Source organism: Podarcis liolepis (assembly GCF_965112155.1).
Source record: "Podarcis liolepis genome assembly, chromosome: 9".
Lineage (NCBI taxonomy): Eukaryota > Metazoa > Chordata > Lepidosauria > Squamata > Lacertidae > Podarcis > Podarcis liolepis.
This window is the reverse complement of record NC_139564.1, coordinates 10,443,873-10,461,123: the sequence shown is the minus strand read 5'-3', so window position 1 is coordinate 10,461,123 and position 17,251 is coordinate 10,443,873. Positions and strand designations below refer to the sequence as shown.

Here is a 17,251-nt window from a genome sequence, read left to right as displayed (position 1 = left end):
CTAGTACCTCATTCTGTGGTACCACGTTTGTCCTGTTGCAGAAATTGGATCACAGCAGACATGCGACCCCTTTCTTCCTCGTAGAAATCTGCTGTAAGACTATTTTGTGTGTCTTTGTGTTAATATCTTAGATAGAAGACCTGGAGAAACAGCTGCATTTGGTTCATTCTGAGATGGCGGAGGCTCAAAATGAAAGGGACCAGTATAGCCAGGAAACTGGAAACTTGGACGATCAGGTTCAGCAGTTGGTGGTAGGCATCTGAGACTGAATCACTTCCATAAAGTTTGCTTTTTGTAAATCACTTTAACAGTCCAGCTACGTAAGTAAATCAAATTCCAATCCTTTGTGTGAAATGGGGGGGGGGGGGCACCAGAGCTTGTAATGAAGAGCCAGCTTTAATCTGCATGCTACATAAACCCTCCGCTACATGAAAAAAAGGGACGCGGGTGGAGCTGTGGTCTAAACCACAGAGCCTAGGGCTTCCTGATCAGAAGGTTGGCGGTTCGAATCCCCATGACGGGGTGAGCTCCCGTTGCTCGGTCCCTGCTCCTGCCCACCTAGCAGTTCGAAAGCACATCAAGTGCAAGTAAATAAATAGGTACCGCTCTGGCGGGAAGGTAAATGGCGTTTTCGTGTGCTGCTCTGGTTCCCCAGAAGCGGCTTAGTCATGCTGGCCACATGACCCGAAAGCTGTCTGCAGACAAACACCGGCTCCCTCGGCCTATAGAGCGAGATGAGCGTGCAACCCCAGAGTTGTCTGTGACTGGACCTAATGGTCAGGGGTACCTTTACATTAAAAAAGGAATACACACATCGGAAAATTCTTTGAGAAAGTTGAACAGTTAGCACAGATCATTCAGGACTTGGAAAATGGTGCTGGGGAGGGTTCTTTAGCTGCATGTAAAAGAACATCACACAGGCATAGTCTGAGGAATGCTGTTGACTATCACACAACCCCCACATAACAGGATTCATGAGAAGTCTAAATTGTTAGCTTCATTTAGGACAGGAATGATTTCATTGTGAGTTGGGTGCATCAGTCATAAGTAAAAGACTAAGTGTCAGGGAACTGCCATCAGCTCAAAGGCGAGAGTTGGAAGGGCAGTTGTGTTATAGGGAACCTCCGAAAATCTTGCGAAGCAGTTCCTCCTCTGATGAGGAGGGAAGCCCCACCTCCAGTGGAGAGGAGGTGGTGGGGCCAGGGGATGCTAGGTAGAGCCTCAGCACCGAGCCTGAGCAAACAGAAGAGGAGGGAAGTACCCCTTTGCCAGCGCCCACTCTGCGCAGTAGGTTTAGGCGCAGGGAAGGGAGGAGAAGGTTGGGGGTCACGCCACCGTTATGCTAGGGGAGGTACAAGGACCGCCCACTCCCAGATTCTGCTAGCGACTGAGCCAGACAGGAACTTGCGACGCTCTTCACTGTAAATAGTTGCACTAACAATAAAGCTGGAAAAGACAGGTCGGAGTCTTGCTTGTTTGCTCTCGAGCAACCACCGTAGCACCTGGCAGCAAGCAAGGAGTGGTGGTGAAGGGGAAGATGCCATTCCCCCCCCCAACACCCCTGCCCCGGCTTTTCCAACTTGCTTTCCCACTCATTAGGGAAAGGGAGCTTGGGGTGGCTCTTTTCATCATGGTGGGGGGAGCACAGATGGAAAGTAATAGGAAACTTCTTAGGCTCCATCTCGTCTTCAGATTACAGCCTTACTTTGGGGGTGGAGAAACATTTTAAGGGAAGAATATATGTTGGCGTTTAGCCCAAATCAAGGACAACATTTCAGGTGTTAATAGCTAGCCAATGTCTGCCTGCCAGAGAGCCAATGTACCTTTTGCATGTTCTCTCTCTCCCGATACTTTGGATACTGGAAATCATACCCTATGTTTCATTTGAGCTGGAGTTCATTGTGCATTTAGCTTACGCAAATGAGTCACTCACCTAGGTCTGCCCTGCAGGATTAGTCATTTATTATTATTTTTCTCAAAGAATTTAAAAGAAAATATCATCAGGAATAATAACTATCGCACTCTTCCTTCAAAAAGGGCTCCAAAAGTGACTTAACAAATAATTGAAACAAACAAGCAAAAAGCAGTTCCTGTCCTCAGAGTTTTACAACCTAAGAAGACACAACGAAACAGGAAAATGGATTGGGTGGGAGGAAGAAATGGTTGTTAATAAATAAGTAATTAAGCAAAACTCTGTTCTTGGTTACAAATTCTCATAAGGACCAGCTGTGTCGATCGAGACTTAGGGTTGCCATATTTCAAAAAGTGAAAATCTGGACACAAAAGTTCTCTCTTTCTTGGGAAATTTTTGCAATTTCCACCTGGGCACTGTTTCTGACAGCCGAATCCTGGAATCCCAGCTCCTGTATGTCCAAAATATTTTGGATGATGGCAACCCTAGATGGAGTGATCTGATGATCCCTTCTCCTCTCTCCTCTGCTGCACCCTGCCAGAAAGGCTGCTGCCAGATGGAGGGATGGAACAAGGAGCCTGATTTCCCAGCAGTGCTAATTGTGATGCCACGTCCCTCCTCTCCTCTTCTACAGCCTATTGTAATGGCTGCCAACTAGACCCATGGAATACTTTTTAAAGCTTTATTTAATGCTTGGGAAATGCCCCGCCTTTCAGAGTGAGCTTCATAAGAAAGATATGGAGCTGAATCTGGAAAAAGAGCAGAACAAGCGGCTCTGGGACCGGGACACCGGCAGCAGCATCACCATTGACCACTTGCGGAGGGAACTGGACAACAAAAACATGGAACTGCAGCGCATGGAGTCCATCGTGTCGTCCATGAAGATGGAGTCCCAGGGGCAGATGGAACGTCAGGTCAGGAAAGGTGGCCCAAGCCGGGAACAATTCAAACACCCCCAAGCCAAAGGGAAACATCCATACTGCAGATTGTATAGGTTCCTGATAGCCAAGTGATGCTGCTAACCCCTTCAATTAAAGCTGGAGGTGTGCTTCACTCTTGTGCCTTGTGGCTTAGGGCCCTCATATTTACGAGACCGCCTCTCCTGGTATGCCCCACAAAGGTCCATGAATAATCATAGTTTAGAGGTCCCGCGCCCTAAGGAAGTCAGATTATCCTCCACCAGGGCCAGGGCCCCCTCAGTGATGGCTCCGACCTGGTGGAATGCTGTGTCCCATGAGACCAGGGCCCTGCAGGATTTAACTTCCTTCCGCAGGGCCTGTAAGACAGAGCTATTCCGCTGGCTTTCAACTTAGCCTGATTTTTTTATTTCCCTTCCTTCCCTCCTCCTACCCTTTTTATGAAGATTACCCGCTCTGGGATCCCACAGCTAATTCTCCCCTGGTCTCCACGCTGGCCCAAATAGGACTAATTTAGCCAGCTAGTCCTGGTGATCATCTAATATTTATTAGATGGATTTCCCCCCTAAATTGATTTTTGAATTCTGAATTTATTGTTATTCACGTTTTATACTGTTGTTTTATGCTGTTTTTTTTGTTGCGTTAATTAACTGTTTTAAATTTGTTTTTGAACTGGGAAGGATGGGGTATAAATAAAAATGTATTATTATTATTAGTATTATTATGCTTGCAGGGGTTTACGTTGAGCAGCGGTGTAGGAAGCCGCTTGGGCGCCTGGGGCGGAGTGCCCAGGGGTGTGGCGAGCCGCCCATAGGGGCATGGTGCACCACGGGGCCTCCAGAGTCTGGCTGCCTCCTCCTACTCAGCCGTCCTACAACTGGGGCAGTGGGCGGACTGTTTAGGCAGCACGGAGCCTGTGCGTGCCCAAGCTACCATGTTTCCCAGTGGCTCGGGTGCACTGCAGGCCCTGTGGTGAGTGCTGCCTGGCATTTTGGCACCCCCGCCCCTTGGTGGTGACACCCGGGACGGACCGCCCCTACCGCACCCCCCTTCCTCCATCCCTGACATTGGGGCTTCAGTTGTGGGCAATCTATGGGTATTTCTTCAACTGGCCTGCAGGTGGCATGATTGCTTTTGGAGTTAAAGACCGTGGTGGGGCTGCAACTGCAGGAAAAATTGAGGCACTGAGCAGTTGTACCAGGTGGTACAGTAAGTACCACGGCCCTGGACATCTCGGATGAAATAATTTATTTTAATGCTTGTGAAGAGAAGTTATGAAAAATAGCAGTGGGGCAGCGACTGCTTAACCCAGCCTGAATGATGCCATCCAAGTGTGTTGTAAATGCAATGGTCAGCATGCTGACCCACTAGGATCGAGGAGCTAGGCAGGTTCAAATCCCCACAAGGCTCATTTTGGCCCCATTGATCTCTCTGAGAAGTCGTGGAGAGAGCTCTATACACTGCCTTGAGAGCCATGGAGGAAAGACAGGAGACAAATGTGATAAGTAAAGGAGGAAGCCAAGTTGATGCACTGTTTAAGAGAGCTTCCTCTCTTTTGGAAGCTTATTTAAGATTAAAACCTTGTTTGAATTCTTTGTGGCCTAATATTTCATGCGCTGCTGGGCGGGAAGGTCTTTCAGGCATTTGGCAAGAGGGGTGGCTCAGAGCAGAGAGCTTGGTGGGTGTTAAATGCCACAGAGGTGGCAAGGAGAGGGACCCTCTGGCCCTCTAGAAGTATCACAAGATACATATTTTTTTCAAAACATGGTTTCCATCCAGGAAACCACGCTTTGCCATAGAGAATGGATGTGGCTACCAGATATCCAAAACATGCCAGACACTGTCTTATGCAAAGGGAAGAAGTGGCTGAGAATAGGCAAGCAAGAAAGAGATGGCAGGAGTGACAGGGTGATGAGGAAATCCTGCACAGGTGCCTAGGTGAAAGGTTCACTGGAGGAGAAAGTGGACAAAAGCATTAAGCCCACCCCTCTGATCTGAGGCTCTGTGGGGGAGGGGGAGGCTACTGACTTGACCCCGCATACACTTCAGCCCCCGTGCCTCCCCAGTCCCACCCAGGGCAGTCAAAATTGTAATAACCTCCCGTGATACAATGAAAACATATGGAACATTTGTCCCCACCAGATGTCTGCAATTAAGGAAAAGAACGAAAGCATCGAGAGGATGGCGTCCATGGCCTCCCAGCAAGAGTCCACCAAAGAGATGCTCCGCAAAGTCGTGGAGGAGCTGACGGAGAAGAAGGTGAGCTTGGACGCAGCAGAGAAGCACGTGGCAGAGCTGACCGCGTGCCTGCAGGAGAAGGAGAGGGTGATCGAGGCGACCAACGAGGAAATCCAGAAGCTGCGCGGGCGCGTGGACGGGAAGCTGCAGGAGCTCCAGGTGTTGAAGAGCGAGAGCGACCACATGCGGAGCGTGCGCTCGGATTGCGACTCCCTAAGGCTGCAGGTGGTGGAGAAGGAGAAGGTGATTGAGATCCTGCGGAAGCAAGTCGAGAACATGACTCAGATCGTGGGCCAGCACAGTCGGACGGCTGGGTCGATGGAGATGGAAAAATGCCAGCTCACCAAAGAAGTCAACGACAAGAAAATGGAACTCCATGAGCTTAAGGTGTGCATGTTTCGCTGTGTGTGGGGAAGTGTTGGTACTTTTTTAAGATAAAGCTTTTCTTTTGGTCATGGGAATTCTCGGTCAGAAAACTAGACCAGAAGAGCTAGCTTTAAACAGAATGTTTGACTAAATGCACATTGATCTGGTCCAGGAAGGCAGTTCGAATGGCATGTCTTTAGTGCAAACAATTAACCTCCTATGTTGCAAACAATTATCAGTAATATCCAAGGCAACATGATGACCAAGTACAACAATGTAATGTCAATGTAAACTCTTTATATAATCTATACAGAACATTGAACAGTATGAAATATATGAAATATGCACTCTCTGCAAATCCAAATAAACAGAAATCTTATAAATCTCCGAAAGCCACAAAATATGCACTCTTGAAAACATAGAACAATTGCTATGGAGCAGTGGTCATAAAGTTATGTAACCATACAATTCCATTTACCATAAAGATGGGTTTATGAAGCATTTCTGTATCCTTCTGCTGTGCTGAAGAAGAATTCCACAAAACAGTGGGTATATCCGGAATCGCTGTTCACTGCATCTGTTTGCGGACCACTTCAGCAGTGTTGGACGTCATAAAACAACGCTTTACAGCTTGTTTTCACCAGATAACAATCTGACCCATTGCTTCTTTCAGAGACTTGCATAGTCTACAAAGACTTCCAGAAACCTATAAGACTTATGTTTATTTGGTTCTATGTTTTTAAGAGAATCCATCAAGAGTGCATATTTTGTTACTTTAAGAGATTTATAAGATTTCTGTTTATTTGGTTTTGCAGAGAGTGCATATTTCATATATTTCATACTGTTCAATGTCTTTAGTGCAGCCTTCACTAACATGGTGCCCTCCAAATGTTTTGGCCTTCAACTCCCATCCGCCCCAGCCAGTACTGCTGTGGTGGCTGGGGCAGATGTCACTTGTAGTGCAAAGCATTTAGAGGCCAGCAGGTTAACGAATGCTTTCTTAGTGTATGGGTCGAACTGGCCCTTCCCACAGCTGATTTTGCTCATTTCAATCATCTAAAAATATAGTTGTGTATCTGGATGAATCCATTGTCTGCAAGGTTGAGGGGGTCTTGAATCAGGGGCCTGGGCAGCCAGAGTCAAGCAGCTTACTCTTTGCACCGCTGTGGCAGTTTTCCAGAAGGAACTGCTGGCCAGCTCTCTGCTGCCCTTGGGCACCATCACTGCAGATGGCCTGAGGATGCTATTGCAACTACTAGGTCATCAGTGGTCAGGTAATACAGTAGGCCCATGAGTATAGCCCTGGCCATACAAAGACTCTTAACTCTCATCTGTCGTCTCAGTCTTGAGCAACTTGTCATTCAGACAAAGACTGTGCCATCAGCACCCTGCTGTCAAAGTGGTGTGTCTTTTCCCGTTCTGTTCTCAAGCTTAGAAATTACCATTTTCTAGTCACCTGTGGCAAGTAAGAATTGCTTTCCAGGTGACCAGCTATGGAGGGAAGTTTTGCAGAAGTTGTGTCCCCTCCTCCTTATTTAGGCTAGCCCTGTGAAGGTCAAATGGGCTAGCACGTTTAGTCAAGGAGCATAAAGGAGAATTAGCTTGTTTTATCTAGATTTTGCTGGACAAGAAAGACATCCAGGTTCGTGAGCTGGAGGCCAGGCTGAGCGAGATGGAGCTGGAGAAGGTGAAACTGATGAACGCCAGCTCTGAGAGGCTCCGGGCACTGAAAGACGTAAGCATGGAAAAAGAAGAGCTGATGAGCGAAGTAAAAAGCAGCCGCATTGAGCTCGCTACGCTTGCAGGTATGGACCACCAGACAGGATATTATTCACCTGCTTCATCTTTCTTTGGGTTGCCTTCACAACCAAACAGTACATGCCAGCAGGAAGGCCGGATTGGCCCTGCCGGTGCATTTGCACCCTGCTGACCTCTCTGCTGCCTTGTCCTTCCCCTCTGCGGTGTGTAGCAGTGACTCAGCCAGAGGTAGGTCAGGTTAGCAGCACAGCCCCACCACGGCATCCCCTGTTGCATCCAAACTCCAGCTGGGGAGCTGCAGAGCACACCAGAGTGGCAGATTCACCTCTGAAGCGCTGTTGCTCACAGAAGAATGCAGGAGGGTGTCTTGTCTTTTGTGGCTTGGAGTGAAGTGACTTGGTTTATTCAGGGGCTAGAGGACCTGCCTTCTCGAAGGCAGAGAAAGCGCAGATATTTCTCTCCTATTGTGCTATCTCAATTCTTCAAGGTGACAGACTATCCACTGGTTCTCAACCTCTGGGTCCCCAGATGTTGTTGGACTACAACTCCCATCACCCCTGACCACTGGTCATGCTGGCTAGGAATGATGGGAGTTGTAGTCCAACAACATCTGGGGACCCACAGGTTGAGAAACACCAACTGCCTGCCCGGGGTGATCCGTTACTCTCTCTCTCTCTCTCTCTCTCTCTCTCTCTTGCTGCTATTCTGTTTTTACTTGTATCTTTGCATTTATATTTGTGTGGTGTATTTTTCCCCCTGCTGAAACTGGATTTGCTCTACATGACCTAAATTTTGCCTTGCTAGGGATCTGGCAAGGAAAGATATGATTTATGCCTTAGTAAACCTCTACTAAAGACTTTTCCTGCATTCTGTGTCTTGCTGGAATTCACGTGCCTATCAAAGTTCCGCTGCTCTGCTGAACAAACAATGAGGCAGGGGTGTCCCAGGTCTTGGGGCACTGGTTCTCGACAGTGTTAACTCCAGGCTAATGCAGTTAATAGGCCTGAATCTTTCCCCTCCAGGAATATATTAACTTAAAATTCATTGGCCCCATAGCCAGCTTTGTACCAGCCCTGCTACACACCTGTAATACCCTATTTTGAGGTCCTGCACTGGCTACTCCCCTTCTGCGTTATATTGTGTTATTTTCAGTTTATAGACCAGGAAGAGGAGGGGAAAGATACCTATATTTCTTTTATAAATCATGGAGTTCTGCAGATACCATCATTTTTAATTGATTTCTCCAATCCACACATCCCTCTTGGGAGTACTTTTCTTGCTCTGAAACGGCCCCAGTGGAGATCTGTACTTAAAAATTAAACCAGGAAGTTCTGAATAATAATAGCTCAGTTAAAGCTCAGATTGAGCTGGAGCAAACCAGGGCCACTGTAAAGACTATGGAGGGATCTGATGGCCACGATAATCGTGGAAGTGTTATTTCATTTTATTTTGTAAGATTGTTACCTTGTGGCGCTGTGGGGCAAGGTTCTTAGGATTGCTTAGGAAATGTTTAGGATTGCACGGCATTTACCTAGCTACTTGGGGAGTAAGCTCCATTGAATTCAGTGGGACTTGCTTTTTAGTAGACCTGTAGAGGCCTGCAGCGGAAGGCTCAGTTTACACACTCCACGTGTTCCTCTAAAAATTGCTGGCTGCTGAACCATTGCAATCAAATAATTTAAAGTGGATTGGTTACATTTTCCTTCAAAATTATAGGAAGGGATAAATACAAAGTATGCCAGCTTCACTATCTCCTTCATTTGATGCAGGTATTTTATTTCCAGTATAAACAGGACTCTGTGTTTTTGTAGCTGATTCTATACAGCATTGCCTACTTTGTGTATTCACATGGTGTAAACATGTTTGTTGTCCTCTAGCCTGAGAGATTCCTGAGGACCGTAGCTCTGTTGGTAGAGCATGAGACTCTTAATCTCAGGGTTGTGGGTTCAAGCCCCATGTTGGGCAAAATATTCCTGTGTCGCAAAAGGTTGGACTAGATGGCACTCACAGTCCCTTCCAACTCTGCAATTCTATGATTTGGTCCCTAAACCTGAGGATTCCCAGTTCTGTGTTACATGCTTTAGAAGCTTCCTCCTCCCACTTGCTTGCTTCCTACCTGTCTGCCCTGGATCCTCACTTACAATTTGCTCTGTGACTGATCCATTTCTGATTCCACCCTCAGTCCAGTTCTGTCATACACTTGGTGCTGCCATGTAAAACCTTAAATACTGCTCTCCTCCAACTGGTCCCTGAGATATGTATGTTGTGTTCATTTCTGAGCCCAGCTTCAGCTGGGGAGGGCAGGATATAAATAAATTATTATTATTATTATTATTATTATTATTATTATTATTATTATTATTATTATTTTATTTCATTCACATGTGTTTGGAGATACGCAACGCTGTGACTTCATTGTGACTCTTGTGCCTTGCAGATGAACTGGAAAGTATGAAGAGCAGCTACCGAGATAAAAGCGAAGAGATGGAAACCACCGTGGGCAAGTTGAGAGTGCAACTGAAGTCCGCTCAGATTGAGCTGGAGCAAACCAGGGCCACTGTAAAGACTATGGAGGGATCTGATGGCCACGGTAATCGTGGAAGTGTTATTTCATTTTGTTACCTTTCAGGCAGAATTTGTAAACCTGTTTTATTTCGTCATTTGATATTTCAGATAGGAAAAATGCCTTGGACAACACTTAATCAAAACCGAGTGTTCAGTGTAGATTTATAAAGCCATGGAACTGATGAATCTTGCAGCTAGAGATGATCAAAATTAGTGGTTCCCAAATTGTGAACGAGCATACATGTACTAGGCTTTAGAGCTTATGTGGGGTTTGCTGTCAAAATCACAAATGCATGTTTTGCTAGATAAGCACAGCGCTAGTACACAGAGAGTTCTTGATCTTCCTAGAGAGAACCCTCTGAGCATGGTCACTTTCTTTGTTTCCTCTGGGTGGGAACTCTATAACAAAAGAGACAATCCTTTATATTTCCTTCTGCCTGTGAGGAGACTCTCTCTTTCCACCATCCTTCAAGATGATCACACATTGATGACTAAGGCTCCTAGTTTCAGCCTTATTAGCTAAGACTACCAACTATTATTAGAAGGGACACGGGTGGCGCTGTGGGTTAAACCACAGAGCCTAGGACTTGCCAATCAGAAGGTCGGTTCGAATCCCCACGACGGGGTGAGCTCCCGTTGCTCAGTCCCTGCTCCTGCCAACCTAGCAGTTCGAAAGCACATCAGAGTGCAAGTAGATAAATAGGTACCGCTCCAGTGGGAAGGTAAACGGCATTTCCATGCGCTGCTCTGGTTCGCCAGAAGCGGCTTAGTCATGCTGGCCACATGACCCGGAAGCTGTCTGCAGACAAACGCCGGTTCCCTCGGCCAGTAAAGTAAGATGAGCGGCACAACCCCAGAGTCATCCACGACTGGACCTAATGGTCAGGGGTCCCTTAACCTTTACCTTTACCAACTATTAGAAGTATTTTTCTGCACATTGCTTTGCTGTATATGTTGCTTGCATTGAAATGTAAGTACTGTAAACCCCTTTTCCATTTATCTTACCAAACAAACCAAACAAAAATGTGGTTCATTCTCTGCAATGATGGTAAAGAGAAGTCAACAGACCACAAATAGAAGGGATAAAAAGGTGTAATTGCCTAATTACTAAGCTTTAATTAGCTGCAAAATTTATGTGTTTTAATCTGCTGAAAATTCTTCACAGATTTTCTTTTTGTATTTCTCCCACATATTTGGGATAGGAGGTTTAAATCTACATCTACAGATTTAATGCTCAATCAGTTTCCCACATTTTAACCATCTTCCCCCCCTCTCCAGAGAAAACTGAAAAGGGTGGGGTAGAAATCTCTTAACAAAGAATTCTAAGTGTTCTAACCAAACTACAGTTCCCAGGTTTCGGGGTAGATTTGAAGTATAGATGCTTCTGTTTACATAAGAGCTCAGCAATGGAATTGTTTTTTTATTTTGGACCCATGGATCAATCCCAGAATCTAGATTACATGCTAAGTAAGATTAGACCTACATTCTACACTGCCATTCCCTACTGCCAGCCTTATGAATCTTAAAGACCTTCAAGCTATTTGTGCGTCCTGCCTACCATTTGAGAACAGCTGGGTTAGATCATTAGTCGTTATAGTATAAATATACTTTAATTATGCACACTGTCTTCCTCTCATTTCAGACATAGTAGAATAATGTTATTTTTGCCCAGGACAAGAAGCCTTAGGCCCTGCCTCTACCGAAAGCTCAGTATTTTACCCACAAGGCGTTTCTTAAACTTTGCTGTCAGACACGATGCCGCTAATGCTTTGGAAATCTTGTCTTTTATAGCAATGAAAGTTGCAATGGGGATGCAAAAGCAAATCACAGCCAAGCGCGGACAGATAGATGCCTTGCAGAGCAAGATTAAGTTCCTGGAGGAAGCAATGACCAACGCAACTAAGGTCAAAACTGCTAAGATACATAATTTAGATAAATGTGTCCCAGTAGAATGGCTGGACCAAATTCTAACATGCCAAAGCCATGCTAAAATGAGTGTTATCAGTGTAAATTTGCCTTGAACGTATGTAATTTGCACTAGCAAAGATTCTTACTGGGAAAAAATCAAATTAACTAAGCTCACAAATCCCACTGAGCATTATCTTAGGGTTGGTCCTTTTGTTTATTAAAAGAGCCCTCAGGGTACCTGTGATATAGCAGCTTTTGCTAGGAGAGTTCAGTCAAAATATGTAGATTGTTTACATGAAACCCACATAGAAGCATCTTCCTTTGGCTAATAGAAAGGACAGAAGATCAGTCAAGCTGATAGGGCATTTGAAATGGAACAGTATGTCAATGTTATGATAACTTTTACAGGGAGGTTTTGAATTTGTTAAGTTGCATATTTCAATACTGGTTTTTAAAAAAATGATTTGCTATATCACATTCTGAGTTGGGGCCAATGATCATGTCCAGCTAGAATATTTAACCTACCGGCTGGTTTGCAGATAGATAATTAAGATAGTTTCCATGTGTTACCTCATAGAAGTGGGGTCATTGTCCATTTAATCACAATCTGACTAAATTCCAGGAAATAATGATCAGAAATTCAGATTTTGAAATCAAAATGCAGTGCTGTGTTTACCTTTTCTTCAAATTTTGTTCTATTCTTTCAACTTTGTCCATCTAGGAGAAACATTATCTGAAAGAAGAGAGAAATAAGTTAAGCCAGGAATTGAGCTGTGTGGCTTCTTTAAACAACAAAATGGCTGGAGAGCTGGAGGTTCTTAAGTCACAGGATAAACGGTTGAGGGAAAAACTTGCTACCATGGAGGCAGCACTGGATAAAGTAATAATAATAATAATATATTTTGTACCATGCCTATCTGACTTTGTATTATTTTGTCCCTGGTATTAGTAGACATACTGTTTGTTTTGAGTTGTTATTATATGGCATACTTTTTAAAAATTTTCTTCCACATGTATTTATGCCAGTTTGTAACCATCTTTTGATCCCAAGCTTTTTTTTTAATCACATGTTCAGTTTCTTGGGATTTATTTCCTTTTTTGTACCACTCAGTATACTCGCAACCAAGCCCCCAAACAGGACTGTGGCTGGTATTTAACTCAGTTTTGTTCAGAGTAGCCCCATTGAAATGAATGACCATGAGCATTGACGCCATTAATTTCAGTGGGTCTGCTCTCTGAGCAAAACTTAGCTGAATACCATCCAGTGGCTTTTAGGGTTGTTGTTGTTGTTTGAAAAGCTTGTGTGAGTTTACCAAGAAAAACTCTTCAAGGGCCTCAAGTTTTACTACACAAAGTTCCCTCATGAAGGTGAATAATCTCCGCCATTTTCTCTCACAGGCTTCTATGCAGTTTGCAGAATGTCAGTGCATTATGCAGCGGCAGGAACAGGAAGCAATGCGCTTCAAGCTTCAGCACACTTTAGATGTGAAAGTAAGTTTTCGGCTTCATTGAAGAGTGCACTGGGAGCATATCCTTTACAACTAAATTTAATTTTTGAAAACCATGCTTATCTCTTACCCCAGAACATTCTTAATGCATGCCCACACCAGCTAATTATTGCACACTTTGTCCCAAAGCATACTTTTGGGTGCAGGGGGGTAGCTTGCGGTTTCCAAACTACACCCCATGTTTCCCTCAGAATCATAAAGTCATAGAAGTATAGAGTTGGAAGGTCCAAACCCCTGCAATGCAGGAATCTTTTTGCCCAACGTGGGGCTTGAACCCACAACCCTGACATTAAGAGCCTTGTGCTCTACCAACTGAGCTATTAAGTCCACTAATGAAAGCTGGTGCCTCATAATTTGCCTGGTAATTAAAACTTGTACGAGCCTTTCTGCAACGTTGCTTATGCATAAATCCACTCTTGACTGAGCCCTAAATGAATAGAATCAGTCTGGTCCAGCAATTTCACAATGGAAGCTTCGTTCAGGTAAGCAGTGGCAAATCTCCCGGTTTCTGAATATCAACAGTTTTTATGTCGGATCTGCATCCGTTTATTCTCAACCAGTGTGGCATCTATCACTTTGCAGGTGTATGAGCCTTTGATGGCATGGCTGATGTTATTAGCTCTTATAATAGTTCTTCCTGTGTAGATACGGCGAGAAAGCACAGACTGGGATGAAACATGCTTTCTTAAAAATGCGCCTGAACTGGTCACATTTTATTTTAAAGAAAAAGTGACTACAGAGTCCCAGTTCACAGTGTGCTGCTTATCAAACTCCCCACCCAACCCCACAAGATATTATTTGTCCCTAAAGGTGCTGTTTGCACTAAAAAGCACCTTTGGGGGTGGGTGGGAATTGCACATGAGGTTGGGGATAGAGATGCATAGTCTGCCCGGAGTTAGCATCTGGGTTTGTTGAACAGCCTAGTCCCCATATTTTATATTTCTATTAATTGACCCATCATTAATGCTGGGCAGCTATTGTAGATTGTAGATTAGGGAGCTCTCTGTAAGTGGGCACACGCCTAATGTTTCTCTGGCAACCTTCCATTCTGGATTCTTTGCCGAAACCGAAGCCCTATGAACATAATTTTTATTCTGCTTACTCAGATGCTCCTTTGTCCACAGGAGCTGCAAGGACCAGGGTACCTGCTGGGCTCCTCTTCGGCCAGGCCACGCCTCTCATCCTTGCCTCATTCCCACTCTTCTAGCGCACCAGCATCCCAAGCCTTCGCTGGCCATATCGTAAGTATCACAAAATATCCCTGCCAGGTTTAGCAACAGAGCCTAGGACTTGCCGATCAGAAGGTCGGCGGTTCGAATCCCCGCCACGGGGTGAGCTCCCGTTGCTCGGTCCCTGCTCCTGCCAATCTAGCAGTTCAAAAGCACGTCAAAGAACAAGTAGATAAATAGGTACCACTCCGGTGGGAAGGTAAACAGCGTTTCCATGCATTGCTCTGGTTCACCAAAAGCAGCTTAGTCATACTGGCCACATGACCCGGAAGCTGTACGCTGGCTCCCTCAGCCAGTAAAGCAAGATGAGCGCTGCAACCCCAGAGTCCGGTCACGACTGGACCTAATGGTTAGGGGTCCCTTTACCTTTAACTTCCATAAATTTCCGTATTTTTCCATGTATAAGACGCCTCCTGTTTTGGGGACTCAAAATTAGGAAAATGGGGAGGATTGCCCATAGTTGTTGAGCTTGGGGGGGGGGCACAAAGTTGTTGAGACTGCTGAAAATCGCTCACTTGTCTGCCCGATGCTGACACTTGCACACATCCCAAAAGCCGCAAATCGCCCGCCCTGTTGCCACAGCGGCAGCCAATCATACGTAGCCCTTGCCACAGCCACCAATAACACGCCCAATAGCCGCTGGCGATCTCCGGCTCGCGGCAGCAACCAATCCCATGTACCACCTTATGCACTATCCATGTATAAGATGACCACCAATTTTTGGACATAACTTTTAAAGAAAAAAACCTTGTCTTATACACGGAAAAGTATGGTAACTTGGTTAATACTGCAGTGCAGTTTAGGGAACATCCTTCCTCTTTGAAGGAAAAAAAAAGCGAAGACATCCGTAGTATTTGGACCAGGTGGGCATCACTACCACCTGTGGGATAGCAATTCTCGGTAATTGGTCAGACAATCTAAAAATGAAAGTAGATGTTGCTTTTAACTAGTGCCAAAAAAATTTACTATATTTATTTGGGGGTGTTTCGTTATGCTTCTGAAAAGTGAAGGCCTGTTTTCATAGTATTTGAAATCCATATTTCCATTCAGATACCATCCAGGGCCAGCTGCCCTGGCAAGGACGACCCATTACGAGATTTAAAGCAACTCCTCCAAGAATTGCGGTGTACCATCGATGAGATCCCCTCTACCATTCTCCCCAGAAGAGAAAGTGACAGTGAGCCCGATTCGATTCTGGAAGGCGCTAACAATTTATTGTAAGAATGTACAAAAACCACCATGAACATGCCTTTGGAAATGAGGGAAATCTTATTATCCATGGGTTTGGAAAAGAATGATTCGTTCCAGAAATGAATGATTATTAGGCAAGGGACTTTCTGCTCATACAGTGTGCGACAAGTACTGTGGTTTTTTATTTACTGATACATCACCCATGCTGTGTTAATCCACTAACAGGCTTCAAATTGGATTCTAGTTTTGCCCTGCGGCAGGCAGGAGTGAAAGGTGATTGATGTAGTAGGTGAACTTTGAAATTCAGATTGAGCTAGTTCTTTCCAGTGAACATGGAACTCCCTCACCCATGTAGCTCCATGTACACCTCTCATTTCTCCCTCTTCTCCCCCCTCTTCTTTTTATTCTTCTCAGGCTCCTCTCTCTGATCTTCTCCTTTCTCCTGCATTTTTCTGGCCCCCTCCAAACACCTGTTCTCCCTAGGCTCTTCAGCCAGCCTTGCCCCTCTCTATGATCTCAGCAGCTGAAAGGCTAGCACCCACAGATCCCCTTCTGGGTTCAGGAGGGCAGCTCAGCCAATCACCGAGAGGCTTAATCACCACCACAAAATCTTTTAAGTACATTACACCAAGGGAGGGCAGAAAGTAGATCAGGATCTACTGAGAGATCACAGGGTGATTTGCAGTAGATCAACAAGGATTTCTGACTAACAATAGCAGCAACAAAATCACTCTCACCCCACCTTAAATTATACTACTGAAGAAAGCTTGGGGTAACCCAGATTGGGTTTTGATATGGAAGAACTGTGTGTTTTATTCACTCTTCCATATTTCTGCAGCAATTTGCTGGGAGTTTTTTTTTGGTGTGTGTGTGTGTTTTTAATGCCCATGGAAATAATTCAGCTGCTTAGTGCCAATTTTCATAATAAACATATTTCCGTATGCCGTTTTGTCTAACGCACACATTTTTGCAAGTGATTTCTAATATAACACACTTTTGTATGTTACATTCATTAATATGTTCATTTAATTCACATTTCCAGCAATCTGTGATTTTTTGTAAACACTGGTTAGAGAATTGTGCTGTAATATTCGGATAAGAGCGAATAAGTGCAAATTTTGAAGTATATCTATGTTTTGGTTCTCATATTGTTTTGGAGCCTGCATATGTGATGGTTTCAGCTTTAAATGTAAACTGAACTGAATTTCTTCTCCCTCCCTACTGCTGAATCTCAGCATTCTGGTGGAAACAACAACTCAAAGTAGATCCTTCAGGCCTGAAGTTTGCCCACCAACCCACTGTGCTACATTATAGATAGGCAGCATCTTTGGACAAAGGCTTAGCAACCCTATACTTACCTATTTGTTTCAAAGCATTCTGTTACTCTCCAGGGTGGGGGCAGATTAGGAATTTAAACAAGCACCTCTCATGCGGTATTTTCCTCCCACACAGGGACCTTGCAAGCAGAGACTGCATTGGCAGGAGATCACATGAAACTTACAGCAGGTGAGCCAATTCAGCCGAGGCTCTGAAATTCCTTTGAAGATCAAAGTTTATGTGGCGCAGCCAGGTAGAAGAGCGAGGGTGCATTTGTCACAGTTCTGTATTTCTTTTAATGTACAAGTTGCTCTTTAGTTTCATGAAAACCTACCGGTCACT

General features: G+C 44.9%; 1 protein-coding gene and 1 long non-coding RNA gene across 10 annotated transcripts in view; one reads left to right on the top strand and one right to left on the bottom strand.

The window, feature by feature from the left end:
* The window catches only part of CCDC158 (coiled-coil domain containing 158), a 50,325-nt gene that overhangs the window by 23,433 nt on the left and 9,641 nt on the right, over window positions 1-17,251 (top strand). For 7 of the 9 annotated variants that reach the window (XM_083520448.1, XM_083520450.1, XM_083520455.1 and 4 more), the window contains 11 exons: window positions 132-251; window positions 2,629-2,826; window positions 4,972-5,454; window positions 7,049-7,238; window positions 9,629-9,787; window positions 11,548-11,660; window positions 12,386-12,544; window positions 13,063-13,155; window positions 14,297-14,413; window positions 15,452-15,618; window positions 17,045-17,098. In XM_083520448.1, the coding sequence (XP_083376574.1) occupies window positions 132-251; window positions 2,629-2,826; window positions 4,972-5,454; window positions 7,049-7,238; window positions 9,629-9,787; window positions 11,548-11,660; window positions 12,386-12,544; window positions 13,063-13,155; window positions 14,297-14,413; window positions 15,452-15,618; window positions 17,045-17,098 (1,853 nt within the window). The remainder of the gene's footprint in view (window positions 1-131; window positions 252-2,628; window positions 2,827-4,971; window positions 5,455-7,048; window positions 7,239-9,628; window positions 9,788-11,547; window positions 11,661-12,385; window positions 12,545-13,062; window positions 13,156-14,296; window positions 14,414-15,451; window positions 15,619-17,044; window positions 17,099-17,251) is intronic. The other 2 variants (XM_083520449.1, XM_083520456.1) reach the window with 1 other exon arrangement.
* LOC310686046 lies at window positions 290-7,159 on the bottom strand. The gene is made up of 4 exons (XR_014515677.1): window positions 6,890-7,159; window positions 1,503-5,322; window positions 788-1,055; window positions 290-424 (listed from the first exon to the last, which is right to left on the bottom strand). It is a non-coding gene; the product is annotated as an uncharacterized lncRNA (long non-coding RNA).